Raw genomic sequence first — 15,744 nt, 5'->3', positions numbered from 1 at the left:
CGTTTGCAAGCTTGTCACCTGGAAATCTTTTGTATGAAATAAATGTTGTGTCAATAATGTTTATAAACAGAATTTGTGAAACCGACCAATCAGAACCACTTTTGTCAAAGTGGCATAAGAAACTCGTTAGACAGGTGATTAGTGGAGTTATTCCTTTTTCAATGATGTCAATTGTCAGGGTTAGCTGTACGACGACCACTTTTTTATTTCCTGATTCTTTTTCATTGCGTGAACATTACTACATATTAACAGATTTGATTTAACCTTCATGCAGGGAAGGCCAGACAAGACTGCGGTTACTGTATTACAGAGTTCTGAAATAATGATCTGCTATCCATTATATGGATATCAAATTAAGGGATTTACAAGAGTGAGATTTCCGAAATTAAAGTTTGATGGTTGCGGAGAAAAAGAGAGTTCCGAAGTGAAGCATGATGTGCTAGTGCTACGGAAATGCGAAGGTGATTGTGGTTTAGGAACTGGTAGAAATGGACGAGGATGCTGACAATACCATGGGAAAGTATTTGTCTAGAATAAAGTCCTGAGAAAGATTCAAGGTAAACATTGATTATCTGATCAGTACTTAATAAATTTGAAATATCTTTTTGGTAGTGGGTTGAAGAGTGGTTTTGTGTGGCGGTGGTTTGTAGTCTTCATTTGAAAGTTTCCAGTTCAAAATATGAGTTGCCCAAACATTTAATGGATGGGCAGGAACCTAGCCTGTTCAGAATGGTTAAGGGGGGGTGTCTCGTCGTATAGCAGGCAAGGAAAGACCGAAAACGGAAAACAAGCCAAAAGAGAAACCATTTTGCGAGTTCAGTTGTCTTGCTTATGAAACTTGACCTCTCCAGCCGTCCAGCGTCACTGTTATCGTGACATTTGAAAGAATAGCAATATTGGTGTATCATCAGTTGGGAAGATTCCGGGGCAGCTGCCGGACTTTGTTTTCACCGTTAGCAATATTGGTGTTGCTTCCGTAACTAACAGTTGAATTACCAATTAATTAATGTCTAGCTAGCTCTTTCTGCAAATTCAGTGGTAAACTTTTCCCCTTGTATCCTATTAAACTTGCTCACTTTGATACTTAAAAAATAAACCTCTCGTAAATGATTTTTGCCAAAGCCTATAAGGTATTCGTATTCCGCACCGCACCCCGTGTTGTGGACTAGTTTAGTAAGCGCGGCGGGGCGGGTGACGTAAGCATAATTATTCAATTAACATCATGCTTGTGTTCATGCAAAAATAAGTTCAACTTAAGAACACATGCTTCAACTTAGATTAAGTTTAGAATTCCAAATCTTTAGATCTCATATGCGGACCAATTCAATATCGATGGGGCTCTTCTAGTACTCACACGAATAGGAAAGTAATCCAAATTTATCTGCAAGGGATTACTTTCCGCACCAATGAGAAACTACTTCAAGCAATGTATATTTGACGAGTGACAAAGTAATCGGAGCAATGGTTATTGGTCGGTTCATCTAGGGTAAAGGGTAAATTAAATTAAAGGCCAACTTTTATTTCCTTTAAATCTACCCAAGAGGTGTTATTTTTAGGGTAAACACTAAACACCTCCATACGAATAAGGCTCTTTCTGTACGAGCCTTGCCTCTATTTTCTCTCTACATGTCTAGGGAAGAGGATTCTCTCCTGAGCTTAGGATGGTGATTTTTCTGGTTAGCACATTTAGACCGTTTAAATTTAATCTAATGACTCTAAATAGAGGGTCTTTTAAAAAATTATAATAATTACAACTGTTAGATAAAGTTTGAACGGTTCAAATGGATGGGCAGGAGGATCTCAAGAGCTCAGGAGGGGATCCTCTTCCGATGTTTAGTGCAGACTAAGTGTTGGACGAAATGTCACTTCTGTAATCATGGGTCATAGTTTTCATTCAATGGATTCTCTCTTGTCCGCTACAAATCCCCTTTTGTTCCCTCAAAGTTTTGCAAGAAATGGCCGCCGGCTGGTTGCAGTGGCGCAGCGTTCTAGCACAAGGACACGACTTCCCAAGAACCTTCGCTACCCGCGGCGCACCAAGCTTCCTCCGGACCTCCTTGGAATCGACCCCTTCTTGAACAACACAAGCACTTCCACAGACCCTTCATCTCGAACCGAAGAATTCGAGGCGACAGCAGCAGCAGCCGATGAAGAAGGTAAAGAAGATGGCGTCATTGCGTGGGAATCAGATGAGATTGAAGCTATTTCATCCCTTTTCCAAGGGAGAATACCCCAGAAGCCCGGAATGCTGAATCGACAGAGGCCTTTCCCGCTCCCACTTCCTCACAAGCTTCGACCTTTGAGACTTCCCACGCCCAAGAAACATGTTAAGGTGCCGCCCGTATGCGACCAAGTGTACAAAAACCCTAATGCGCTTGTTGGGTTAGCAAGGGAAATCAGAAGCCTTGGAGCAGACGAAGACGTGGGACGAGTTCTGAACAATTGGGTTCAGTTTCTTAGAAAAGGCTCTCTTTCCATGACAATTAGGGAATTGGGTCATATGGGTCTCCCCGAGAGAGCTCTGCAGACCTTCTCTTGGGCTCAGAAACAGCCTCAACTCTTCCCTGATGACCGCCTTTTGGCTTCAACGGTTGAGGTCCTGGCAAGGCACCACGAGCTTAAACTGCCTTTCAATTTGGACAAGTTTGCTAGTTTGGCAAGTCGTGGAGTGATTGAGGCAATGGCAAGAGGGTTCATTAAAGGAGGAAGCTTGCATCTAGCTTGGAAGCTTGTATTGGTAGCTAAGAATAGTGGAAGAAAGTTGGATCCGGGTTTATATGCTAAGCTGATACTCAAGCTTGGGAAGAACCCCGATAAGCACAGGCTTGTAATGACCTTACTCGACGAGCTTGGAGAAAGGGAAGACATGAATTTAAGTCAGCAGGATTGTACTGCTATTATGAAAGTGTGCATTAGGCTTGGGAAATTTGAAGTTGTGGAGAGTGTTTATGACTGGTTTAGACAATCTGGGCATGATCCAAGTGTCGTTATGTATACAACTCTGATTCATAGCCGCTATTCGCAGAAGAAATACAGGGAGGCTCTAGCTTTGGTTTGGGAAATGGAGGCTTCAAATTGTCTCTTTGATTTTCCAGCTTATCGTGTGGCAGTAAAGCTTTTTGTTGCTCTGAATGATCATCCAAGGGCAGTAAGATATTTCTCAAAGCTTAAGGAAGCAGGTTTCTCTCCAACATATGATGTATATTTAGACATGATTAAAATTTACGTGGTTTCTGGGAGGCTGGCTAAGTGCAGGGATGTATTCAAGGAGGTAGAAATAGCAGGATTGAAGTTAGATAAAGAAACAATGTCTCAGTTGTTGCAATTAGAAAGATAAAAAAAGGTTAGGTTTTTGAAATTCCAACTTTCGTGTTGTAACTTGTAACTTGTAATTGCTATTTAGTGATGCTCTCATGTGGAGTAGAAGTTATTTCTGCCCATGTTCATTGGTTTTTGGAGTGGACTTCCGTTATCTTTACGATCTTCTATACATTGTAAAGTTTCAAAGAGCCATCAGGGACATCGATCTGTTGGCATTCATATGTGTTCTCATATTTCCGTTCTTAATAATTATATCTAATGGAAGTGATAATGTTTTTGCATTAGATAATGAAATGACCACTCTATCACATCATAGATTTCTCTCAGTTATTGCAGATAATTGCTTTCTGCAGTATTTATTTCCTCTTTTTGTGTGGTAACAGTGAATGCTATCCAAAGCCGGAATTCCAATCCCGTCTCCCGCGGTCGCCTCCCTCGCAATCAAAACAGAAGGATATCTTGTTTGAGTTTAACTACAATATCTAAAACTCTTGAAAAGGTCCAACTGGCATCTGTCTGGTTACTTTTATTTTATATTCTAATTTTTTTTTGGGGTTTTTATGGCTGTCCCTTTTTGAACTTCTGTAAATTAATTTTGAATTCAGCGTGTCTTATTCTACAAGTATGACCTACTATTGGTGTAACTCCTGCTCCAAATAGATTCATAATGCTGTGATATTCTGTTTTTTTTTTTTTCTTAATATTGGTGCGATGATGGTGCAGATGATGGCATACACTTAATCTCTGAACTTTAGGTAAGTTCAGTTGTTGACAAGATATTAACTGATTCTTGATTTCTTGTACATCTCTTCCAAACCTTCCTCTGTGGGATCGTGAGTGTGTATTTATGTGTGCTCGTGTGTGTATATGTGTTCATGCAGCCGACGGTATACACCTGATCCCTGAACTTAAGTTTTATTGTTGACAAGTTATTAACTTTGCTCTATCCTTCACTTCTGTTAATAACAACCCTCTGTGTGAGAATAAATGCTTATTTTCGATAATGTGCATTGATGCGTGTGATGGTTAACTCTTATCTGTGAACTTCAGCCTTCAGGTAACTTCAAAGTGTTGACTAGTTAGAAACTGATGCTCTATGTTTGCAAATGAGTACGTATTTGTGCATGCATTTGTGTGTGGTGTACATGATGTTTTACTCTTGATCTCTGAACTTCTGGTAAGTTTAATTGTTGACAAGCTATTAACCGATGCTCAATTTTTTTGTACATATGCTACATTCCTTTGTGTGAGCATGAGTGTGTATTTGTGTTTTTGTGTGCTGGGGCAGATGATGGTTCACACTTGATCTCTGAACTTTATGAAAGTTCAATTGTTGACAAGTTATTAGCTGATGCTCTATCCTTTGCACATCTGTTCATAATAATTCTATGTGTGATCTGTGCCTGTTTGCACCAGTGAGTGTTAGTTCAGATGATGCTACTATTACACCTTTATCTTTTATAGCATTGCTGCTATTATTCATTTGTTAACATCAAAGGTGAACACTGGCTCATCTCATTCTTCATAATTCTCCATTTTGTGGCCTTTGCAACCACCATTTTTATCATTATTCTTGATTTTATTTTATTTTTATCTGCGTTTAACCTTTTAAGTGAGGTGAGTTTGAGTCGTGAACTTGTGTGAGTTTAGTGGGTTCTCACTGTTTATTTGATTGTTGAAGATGTAGGAAATCAGGGAAGGGAGTTTCAAAATTTACTCTTTCCACTATGTTGAGAGGGGGAGAAAGGGTAAAAGATGGTTTTGGCTGCTGTTATTTTAACATTTTGGGTTTAATTAATGAGTCTTCCAACAATTTTTTTTGTCGTTGAGTTGGGTATTCTCTGGCTCTTTCTTTTTGTTTTTTTTTTCCCAGTGCCATCCCTTTTATACTTCCTCTGCAATTTTAAGATCATCAAGAGCTAGATACGATTGTATCATTGCTTATTAGAACCTGTACAAGGACCACCCTTGGGTTTTTAATTCTACTGTCAACTTTATTTCTTCTAATAGTGGAGATCACTACAAGTTCTGTTGCAGACAATTTTCTTACCGGTACTGTGTTCGGCTGAGCTTCTGTGACTTTTGTTGCGTTAAGCTCTTAGTATTTGGAGAGACATTGATAACGAAGAAGCACTGGCGTAATTAACGCTTATTTGAATCTCAGCCAGCCACTGGGTTCATCCTACACTTAGTCACTTGCAGGTGAGTGCTTGGTTTGGTCACTGAAGAATTCATATTGTTTTTCTGTAATCTATACTGGTTCATGTCCAATGTTTTGGCTTGTACTTTAGACCTTTGGTCAATTTTCTGACAATAGAACTGGATACTGAATAAAAGAAGGTAGATGTGAGCAAGAGAAGAATATGATAAAACGGACAGGGGGATTGGGATGATTTATTGATTGAGACATTTATGCATGAAAAGTATGGGACAAAGAGTACTTTCAACTGCTGTTTTTGACAACATAGTGAGAGAACTGCAGGAAAAAATATTGGAGAGCCACTTGAAAGATCGGATGAAAGCTCTCAAACATAATTTTAATGTGAGCACAGGTAGGTCTTCTCGGCTCTTTGCCTCTGGGTCGGTGTGAAGCTCAAGTACATTTGTAAGAAAAGCCAGTCTCCCTCCTCTTGAACAGGCCAACCATGTCCCTCTTGCAACCTCATCTCTCCTGCCTATATCTTTCAGCCTTCCCACCATGCCACTGGTTTGTAGGCCCATACATACATACATACATACATACATGCATATTTGAAGATTAGATAATAAACAACCCCATTAAAACTTGTGAAATCAAATAAAAGTATATTAATTCTTAAACTTGCCTGTTGTGATATTCATCTCTGTTTTGCAAGAGAAGGAAAGGGTAAAGTGGGTGGGCTTGCCAAAGGAACACTGCTATACACATTGTTGAGACTTGATGCTCGTATCAAAGTGATTTTTCTGACTTATATACATTTATGTACACACACACACACACACACATCCTAAGCTCTCTACATCATACTGAGTATGATTAGTAATTAGTTACCCACACACAATTAATTGGGTAAGCACCAATTCCTCCCCATACAAAGTTTACTCTGCCTATGTTTTGCTTGTTTTCTAGTAATACCATTTAAAACAGCCTGTTGTGATCGGTTGGTTTGGTAGGTATACTATGTACTAGGCATAAGGATTCAGAGGCCCCGCTTCTTCTATGCAGCATTCCTTGCAGTGTTAATTTCTCCTTTTCTAGGGATTGGCTTATCGTTTCAGTCCAATAATATATTGACTTGTGTATATCTTTCTTTGCATCATAATACATTATTGAACCGGAACATCACGTTATGGTGAACTCGTTCAATGTAAGTCATTTTCTTCGAGCCACTAGGTATAAGTTTTAGTCAACCTATGTGGCATTGTACCTCGATTTACCTATCAAAATTTGAGCAATGGATTCCAGGTGGACAACCATTAAAGTTAAATCTATGGATCAATTGCGGTTAAAGTTTCTCTTTTTTTCCCCACTTTTACCCCTATTTAAATCTATGTCACAACCAAATCATTAATTTATCCACCGAAATTACAAATCTAGTTATTTTAATTATTAATAATATTTTTATATACAAGTTTAGTTTTTTAAGGATTCTCCTTTTTATTTTTGTTTAATTATTTTCCTTGTGGGTGAGGATTGGAGATCAGGAAGTATCAAAGAGCTACCGCTTTCGCTTCCTAGGATCTATCTTGCAAAAGAATAGAGAGTTGGATGGAGACCTCAACCATAGAATACAAGTTGGATGGATGAAGTGGAAAAGTGCATCCGGCGTATTGTGTGACCGTCGTATACCACTAAAACTCAAGGAAAATTTTTATAGGACGGCAATAAGGCCGACAATGCTTTATGGCACGGAATGTTGGGTGGTGAAGTATCAACATGTACATAAAATGGGTGTAGCGGAAAGAATGCTTCGTTGGAAATGTGGGCACACGAGAAATGATAAGATTAGGAATGAGGATATCCAAGGTAAAGTAGGAGTAGCCGAAATTGAAGGAAATATGTGAGAAAATCGGTTACGGTGGTTTGGACATGTGAAATGAAGGCCTATTGACGCTTCGGTTAAAAGATGCGATTACAGAATAGAGGTTCAAGGCTAAAGGGGTAGAGGAAGATCTAGGAAGACTTAAAGTACTTGGATCTAATGAAAGACGTGGCACAGAACAAGTGCAATGGGGTTTTATAATTCATACAGCCAACCCCACTTATTGGGAAAAGGCTTTGTTGTTGTTGTATTTTCCTTGTGGTTTTAGGCTCTCGTTACCTTATTCCTCCTTCCATTATTTTTTATTTCTATTTTTTCATTGTGCTTGCTGCAGACTATTCTCCCCAAGGAAAACAATACATTTGACACACTCCGACCCGGAATGTCCACTTGGACTCTGCATCGAGTTGTGCTGGCCAACACCTGGAGGGTGATGAAGCCATAAAGTGTAGTGTAGTGGGGAAAAGGATGTGAATTAATTAAAACCTAAAAGTGCCTAATCAAAAGAGTGCGCGGGTGAGCAGAATTGAACCCATTTCACACGTGATGTCTTGAGCAACAACCTGGTGCTAAAGTGGTATAACCCTCATCCTATTTCTGTATTGTCTTATGCTTTGACATCACGTGTGAAATGGGTTCAATCCTGCTCACCTGCACACTCTTTTGATTAGGTGCTTTTAGGTTTAAATTAATTCACTTCATTTTCCCCGCTACACTACACTTTATGGCTTCATCACCCTCCAAGTGTCGGCCATCACAACTCGATGCGGAGTTCAAGTGGACATTCCAGGTTGGGATGTGTCAACATTGGCCAGACGGTACAAGAGAAAAAAAATCGAAGGCTGTCTCACATATAAAACTTAAAATTAAAAATCTAAAATTATACATATGTCAAATATTCGCAATTGTGCCTCAAGGGTTTGAGAGGGGCGCAAAGGAAACAAAAATGTCGAATTTACATAAGTCAAATATTTGCAATTTGTGTCAAATATTTGCATTTTGTGTCAAATATTATTAGATCTGTCAAGATCAATGGATAATATCAAAGATTTTGTTGGCATATGGGATTTAATTAGGGGTAATAGTGGAAAGAGAATAAATCTTCTATTTTAATTATAAACAAGAGAAGATGTTTTTTTTTTTTTTTGAACAATTATCTACACTAAAGGAGAGGGGGTGAACTTATCCTCACAATGAGCTAGCAATAATGTGGTTTAAATTGTCCAGGTAGCATCTGTTGAGCAGGGAAAACAAGTTGGAGAAGGCAAGTGAGGAAGGTACCTAACATTCCTCTCAAAATTTTGTCCCTATCAAGGACGAGGAAAAGTAACCCTAACAACAAGTATTGTGAAATGGAAAATATGTATGGCCTCTTGTAAGGGAGAAAGAGGGTGCGGCAGAGAGAGATGAAGAAGGGCTTGAGGAATCAATCACCTCATATGTCAACCAAATCATTAAAATTATCCACCAAAATTGACAAATCTAATTGTTTTAATTATTAATAATATTTTTTGCACAAGTTTAGTATTAGAAGGACTCTCATTTTTATTTTTGTTTAATTCTTTTCCTTTTGGTTTTAGGTTCTTGTTACCTTCTTGGCTTCTTCCATTATTTTTTACGTCTATTTTTCCATTGTGCTTGCTCCAGACTATTCGCCCCAAGAAAAACAATACATTGCCCATACGGTACAAGAGAAAAAAAATATTCAAAGGTTGTCCCAAATATAAAATTGAACCTGATTAAAATCCAAAATTATATATATGTCAAATATTCGTAATTGTGCCAAATATAATTAAATTTGTCAACTTCGGTAAATAATATTATTTTGGTGACACATAGGATTTAATCAGGGGTAATAGTGGAACGAGATGAAAGAAATTTTAAACACAATTAATACATAATTTCAGATGTCATGGTATTCCACATGGCATTTATTGAGTGAGAAAGCCAAGTTGGAGAAGGCAAGTGTGGGAATGAACCAAGCATTCCTCTCAAAATTTTGTCCCTATCAAAGACAGGGCACAGTAACTCTAGCAACAATTTGTGAAAGGGAAAATACGTAGCGCCTGTTGTGGCCTATTTTATTGAAGGTAAGAAGGGTGCGGTAAAGAGAGAGATGGAGATGGACTTGAGGAATTTTTTGTGTTATTCCTCATGCCTTGTGTCTTTATTTTTAGTGAACTCGATAAGATTCTTTGCCTGCGAGTAATACACTCATAAAAAGGATATAATATTCTAGTATCCTAATACAATCTACTAGTGATTTACACACATGTGCTAGAATATGTCACAACATGACCTAATTTATTTCAATTGTTGAAAGTGGAGACATGGAGAATTAATGATGAAAAGGGCACATAGTTATCCAACAATCAATCGTCACATTACGTGGTCTACAACATATTGATTATATAGATGGTCTCCCTAACATTTTTCCAAATGAGAGAACTCAAAATCCCTGCAACCTCAAATGGTGGAAGAAGAAGAGAATAAAACATAGAACATGATCGTTGAAATGACTTGCATGATTGCATTACTAATGTGAGTCTCTCATCATCCTTGTACAACTTATAAATGAACCAGAAATTTATGTTTCGTGGCTTTATCTGCATAAGTAAGATCAAGTTTGTAGTCGATCAACTTATATTCGGTCTTATGACCCACTTCACAATGATGTAGTAATCATTGAACACCGACTTTCTTGCCCTCATAAACTGAAAGACGTCAACTTTTTTGCCAATATGCCAATTTGAGTTTGATCTAGGGTGCCATAGGTGACGAACGTGTTATTTAAATAAAAAAAAATTAATAGAAAGAAAATAATACCAAAGAGTTTCTCATGATGCTTTTTATTAACGTTTAATTCATTGATGCGAGAAAAAGATAGGCTTTCTGTGACGACCTGTCCCAAATTATTATATATATATTTTCTCCTTGAGTGTGTACAATGACGAATATGACCTCGTTGGCTAAGTGACGTGGATGTACATATGCAGTTCTAAGTTATTATTTTTGTCGTCGTAATTAAATCGTACTTGATGTCACGGGTGCGATGACACAAGTTAGACTTGAATGGGAACCGTAGCGAAAAAGTTACAAATATATATATAGTGCGTAACGGGCCAAAATAAAGAACCAATCATATTAATTCCTATTTCCTTGGCCTCCATTAGCTATTTGGGCTTTTATTTCATTTGGACCAATTAAAATATATCTCTCTCTTTTGCCCAATCAGAACATACACACTCACACTCTCCCTTCTCTCTCTCCTTCTTGAGACTTCCTTTTTCTTTTTCTTCTTGCACCCAAGACACCCCCAGCTCATTTAAACCTCGAATCAACATGGATCGAATTGGAAATCACCACCATCATTATCCTTTTGACTTCACGAACCCAGTGGTACCCTTAGTTTCCGAGTTGGTGAGTTGTAACTCTTAACTCGCCAGATCTGAAGGAGCAAAGTTTCTCCAAAGTGATCCTGGTAAGATTAAGAGGTTTTAAAACTTGGAAAGGTTCCCACGCAACTTCCCTATCACTCTAGAGTAGGTTTGAGGTTGCGTTGATGTCAAATCACACGGTTTCGAGGAACTCTAGTTTTGGCCAGAGCTATCGAGGGATTTTCCGACCATTTTCCGTTGGATTTGGACTTCTAATCGGTACAAACATGTTCTACTCTTTAAGACCTTCAAATCCATATAAATTTCATGGAATTTGGTTAAGAAATGAAGTAGATATAAGCATTTGAAAAATTTCCAGAAATCGGCGAGTGCAAATGGCGGAGACCGGCGAGCGACTGAAGAAGAAGAAGGTATATTCCATTTACTTTAACGGAATATTCTGCCTATTTTGACGGAATGTTCCTAAAGTCGTTAAGGTTTCTGTCCTGTGTGCCAAGCAAGTGCCTGTGCGTGGCCGGCGTGTGTGGCCGCATCTGACATCCAAAAAATTTTCTAAAAATGTGGTTGAGTAGATCACATTGGTATATTCAAACATCCCATTTGGGCAATGTATGAGGAATTAATCCTAGGCTTTGTTTATGTGCTATCGAATTAACGTTAAAATAGTTGTATCGCATATAGGTGAGACGTACCCCGAGGACGAGTGTGGACAATCGAGGCTAGGGGGCTACGATCCTGCTACTTATCAGCGAGTAGGCATTTGTTATATATATGCTTTACGATTTCCAAAAAATATTTTTAAATGAATTTATGCCTTGTATGCCATGTCTATACCGCTTATTACTATATTGTTGCATTAGTATGATTTGTGAATTGTACTATTTGATGTTGCGGAGGCTCAGGTAAACGGAGTTCCCTGGTTCGACGTGAAATCGAATGATTCCTTACCTGAAATTGGTATGGTTGAACTCGTATGGTCCTCACAAACACAAAGGTAAGACTTTCCATCTCGATCTGCAACGGTTGTAAGGGTTTTGGTACTTGTCCGTACGAAAGAGAAAGAAGAGGGAGAGAGAGAGAGACACGGGAAGGAGATAAGGATAAGAGTGTGTGTGGTCAAGATGCAGCCAACGAGCCCACAAAACAAACACCCCAAAATGAAACATAACCACTAGGGGTAAAATCGTCATTTCACACCTACAGTACAAATAATTCAGGACAGGATGTCATAACCTACCCACCTTAATAAAATTTCATCCTGAAATTCATAACAACTACTAGCGATCAAAGAACAACCGAGGATACAAATCTCTCATCCGATCTTCAGTCTCCCAAGTAGCCTCCTTCGCTGAGTGATTCCTCCACAAAACTTTCACTAAATTCACAGTCTTGTTCCTCAGAACCTTTTCCTTCCAATCCAGAATCGTTACTGGTTCCTTATCATAAGTCAAATCTGAGTTAATCTCCAATGGTTGAGGAGGTATCACATGCGACGGATCCGCAACGTAATGACGAAGCATGGACACATGAAAAACATTATGCACTTTAGCCAGTTCAGAAGGCAACTCAAGCCTATAAGCCACTTCACCAACTCGCTTGGTGATCATATATGGTCCGATATACCTAGGACTTAGCTTAACTTTCTTTCCAAACCGTACAACACCTCTCCACGGTGAAAGCTTCAGAAACACCCAATCACCCACTTCATACACTCTGTCAGTAGCATGCCGGTCCGCTAAGCTCTTTTGTCGATCCTGGGCCGCTTTCAGGTTAGACTTAATTACCTGAAAATTTTGAGTAGTCTCCTCAACAATCTCAGGGCCCACCAAAACTCTTTCTCAGACCTCTGACCAAGATAAGGGTGTACGACAAGATTTACCATATAGTGCCTCAAATGGTGACATGCCGATACTCGAATGAAAACTATTATTGTAGGCACATTCCATTAAATCCAACCGCTTATGCCAAGCATCACCAAACTGCAACACCGAAGATCTCAACATATCCTCCAATGTTTGAATGGTCTTCTCAGCTTGTCCATCTATTTGAGGATGATATGCCGTATTATAGAGTAATCTCGTACCCAAAGCTTCCTTAAAAGCCACCCAAAATTTAGAAGTAAATCTTGATCACGATCTGAGACAATACTCACTGGAACACCATGGTACTTCACAATCTTCGATATGAATAATTCAGCTAATCGGCCCAAAGAATACTTTTGCCTCACTGGAATAAAATGCGCTGACTTAGTATGCCGATCAACTATCACCCAAATGCCATCAAAACCATTATGTGTACGCGGAAGCTTGTAACCAAAATCAATAGTAATGTTTTCCCATTTCGACTCTGGAACGGGAAGTAGTTGCAACAACCCAAACGGCTTCTTCCTTTCAGCTTTAACTTGTTGGCATACGGCACACCTACTCACATACTCAGCTATGTCTCTTTTCATACCCGACCAATAATAAAATGGTCGAATGGTATGATACATTTTAGTAGCTCCTGGATGCATCACATAAGTTGAGATATGCGCTTCATCAAGAATTGCTTTCTTTAAATCCAAATTATTCGGCACAAACATTCTACTCTCCTGCATAAGCATGCCATCCAATTCTCGAACTCTGAAGTCTTTCTTTTTCCCTTGATTCCTTGCTTGAATTATTTCCTGAGTCTCTTCATCAACCATCTGGGCTTCAAGTACACGATCAATTAAAATCGGCCTAACTTGAAAATTAGCAAGTAAGGCTACCATCTGATCTTCTACCTTTAACCTCACTCCAGATGATCTCAAGTCTGCCAGAAGAAGAACACGATTAGGGTATAATGCATTGATACGGCCCTGAGATTTCCTGCTAAGTGCATCAGCTACCACATTCGCACGACCAGGGTGATAATCAATCATGCAATCATAATCACTAAGCAGTTCCAACCATCTCCGCTGACGAAGATTAAGATCCCTTTACGTGAAAAGATATTGAAGACTCTTATGATTCGTAAAGATCTTGCATTTTTCTCCATAGAGATAATGTCTCCACATCTTCAAAGCAAAGATAATGGCCACTAACTCCAAATCATGCGTAGGGTAATTCAACTCATGAGGCTTCAATTGTCGTGAAGCATAAGCAATCACCTTACCATGTTGCATCAACACACATCCCAGGCCATTTAAGGAAGCATCACTATAGACTTCGAAATTACCACTATCGTTTGGAAGTGCCAAAACATGTGCATGAGTGAGACAATACTTCAATTGCAGGAAACTCTGCTCACAATTATCATCCCACTCAAATTTAACATCCTTCCTCGTTAACCTCATCAGTGGTAAAGCAATCACGGAAAAATCCTTAACAAATCGTTGGTAATACCCTGCTAAGCCAAGAAAACTCCTCACCTCAGTGACGGTCCATGGTTGCTCCCACTTCTCCACTGCTGCAACCTTTTGAGGATCCACCAAAATACCTTGAGTAGATATGACGTGTCCCAAAAATGCCACTTGATTTAACCAAAATTGGCACTTGCTAAACTTAGCATACAGTTGGTGTTTCCTTAACCTCTTCAACACCAAAGTAAGATGTCGAACATGCTCAGATTTAGACTTAGAGTATACCAGGATATCGTCAATAAAGACAATGACAAACATATCCAAATACAGCCGGAATACTCGGTTCATCAAATCCATAAAAGTTGCTGGTGCGTTCGTCAATCCAAATGGCATTACCAGAAACTCGTAATGACCATAGCGAGTCCTGAAAGCTGTCTTAGGGACATCTCACTACTAATCTTCAACTAATAATAACCAGACCTCAAATCAATCTTGGAAAATACACAAGCACCTCAAAACTGATCAAACAAATCATCTATACGCGGTAATGGATAACGGTTTTTAATTGTTACCCGATTCAGTTGCCGGTAATCAATGCATAGCCTCAAAGTCCCGTCTTTCTTTATCACAAACAACACTGGAGCTCCCCAGGGTGAAGTACTAGGCTGAATAAAACCTTTATCCACTAATTCCTGCAACTAGATTTTCAATTCCCTCAACTCAGCAGTAGCCATACGATAAGGAGTCAAGGATATAGGATTAGTACCTGGAAGCAAATCAATGGTGAACTCCACATCTCGGTTTGGCAGCAATCCAGGTAAATCATCAGGGAAAACATCAGGAAAATGTCTGACTACTCTTACGTCCTCCACGCTACTAGGAGCAACATCGTTCAACACCATATGAGCTAAGTATCCCTGACAACCTTTCGATAACAACCTTTTTGCTCGCACAACAGAAATAACGCCATGTCTCACCCCACTCTCCTCACCCATAAAAGTAACCACAGGTAATCCAGGATGATGGAAGGTAACTATTTTCCTGTAACAATCTATATTGGCACAATTAAAATGCAACCAATCTGTGCCCAAAATCACATCAAAATCAACAATATCTAACGGGATAAGGTCAGCTGGCATAACTAAATCATACCTTAGAGGTGTAGGGTGAGGTTGCGTCACTTGAGCAAATGTATGAGAAATAACAGAATGTGTAGCACCACAGTCAATCAATACTCTAGCAAAATAACCAAGGATATTTAACGTACCCATGATCAAGTCTGGATTATTCTGAGCATCCTGCAGAGAAATGTTATGGATACGCCCCTGGGTTTGCTGTCGTCTACCACGACCTCTACTAGTCTGACCACCTCGACTCTGCACATTACGCCCCTGACTAGGCTGATTAGACTGCCTTGAAGATCCCGCACTACTAGCAATAATCTCTCCCTGGTGAGGCTGTCCTCCCTGGTACCACTGAGATCCACCTGTTGGAATGGAAGGATACGACATATAACCACCAGAAAACTGAGGATACCCACTCTGAGAATAAGGATCCTGGGGATACGGATACTGTCCTGGAGCATAAGGAATGGCATCACCCTGATAATATTAGGCACCACCACGACCCGTCTGACCAAAACTACCAGGGCTAGGAACTTGCTGGATCGGCGCAGGTGGTG

The 15,744-nt window shown here is 39.4% G+C and overlaps 1 protein-coding gene and 4 non-coding genes across 5 annotated transcripts; all 5 read left to right on the top strand.

The window, feature by feature from the left end:
• Positions 1-1,637: 1,637 nt before the first annotated feature.
• LOC125479550 (pentatricopeptide repeat-containing protein At2g01860-like) lies at positions 1,638-3,946 on the top strand. Its single transcript, XM_048589001.1, has 2 exons — positions 1,638-3,343; positions 3,705-3,946. The coding sequence occupies exon 1, from the start codon at positions 1,877-1,879 to the stop codon at positions 3,335-3,337; it is 1,461 nt and encodes a 486-aa protein (XP_048444958.1). The 5' UTR covers positions 1,638-1,876; the 3' UTR covers positions 3,338-3,343; positions 3,705-3,946.
• Positions 3,947-4,049: 103 nt separating this feature from the next.
• LOC125479551 lies at positions 4,050-4,112 on the top strand. The gene has a single exon (XR_007260102.1). It is a non-coding gene; the product is annotated as a small nucleolar RNA snoR101 (small nucleolar RNA).
• A 95-nt stretch (positions 4,113-4,207) lies between these two features.
• On the top strand, positions 4,208-4,264 carry LOC125479554. Its single transcript, XR_007260105.1, has one exon. It is a non-coding gene; the product is annotated as a small nucleolar RNA snoR101 (small nucleolar RNA).
• Positions 4,265-4,471: 207 nt separating this feature from the next.
• On the top strand, positions 4,472-4,534 carry LOC125479552. Its single transcript, XR_007260103.1, has one exon. It is a non-coding gene; the product is annotated as a small nucleolar RNA snoR101 (small nucleolar RNA).
• Positions 4,535-4,614: 80 nt separating this feature from the next.
• On the top strand, positions 4,615-4,677 carry LOC125479553. Its single transcript, XR_007260104.1, has one exon. It is a non-coding gene; the product is annotated as a small nucleolar RNA snoR101 (small nucleolar RNA).
• Positions 4,678-15,744: the final 11,067 nt, after the last annotated feature.

This window comes from the organism of the source record quoted next, unplaced genomic scaffold (genome assembly GCF_019419815.1).
Source record: "Pyrus x bretschneideri cultivar Hongxiangsu unplaced genomic scaffold, Pyrus_bretschneideri_v1 Contig298, whole genome shotgun sequence".
Lineage (NCBI taxonomy): Eukaryota > Viridiplantae > Streptophyta > Magnoliopsida > Rosales > Rosaceae > Pyrus > Pyrus x bretschneideri.
Note: the sequence above shows the minus strand (reverse complement) of the source record. Positions and strands in the feature narration are given on the sequence as shown.

Bases quoted from the DNA above. Each gene is read 5' to 3' on its own strand.
- LOC125479550 (XM_048589001.1), top strand. From the start codon at position 1,877: ATGGGTCATAGTTTTCATTCAATGGATTCTCTCTTGTCCGCTACAAAT.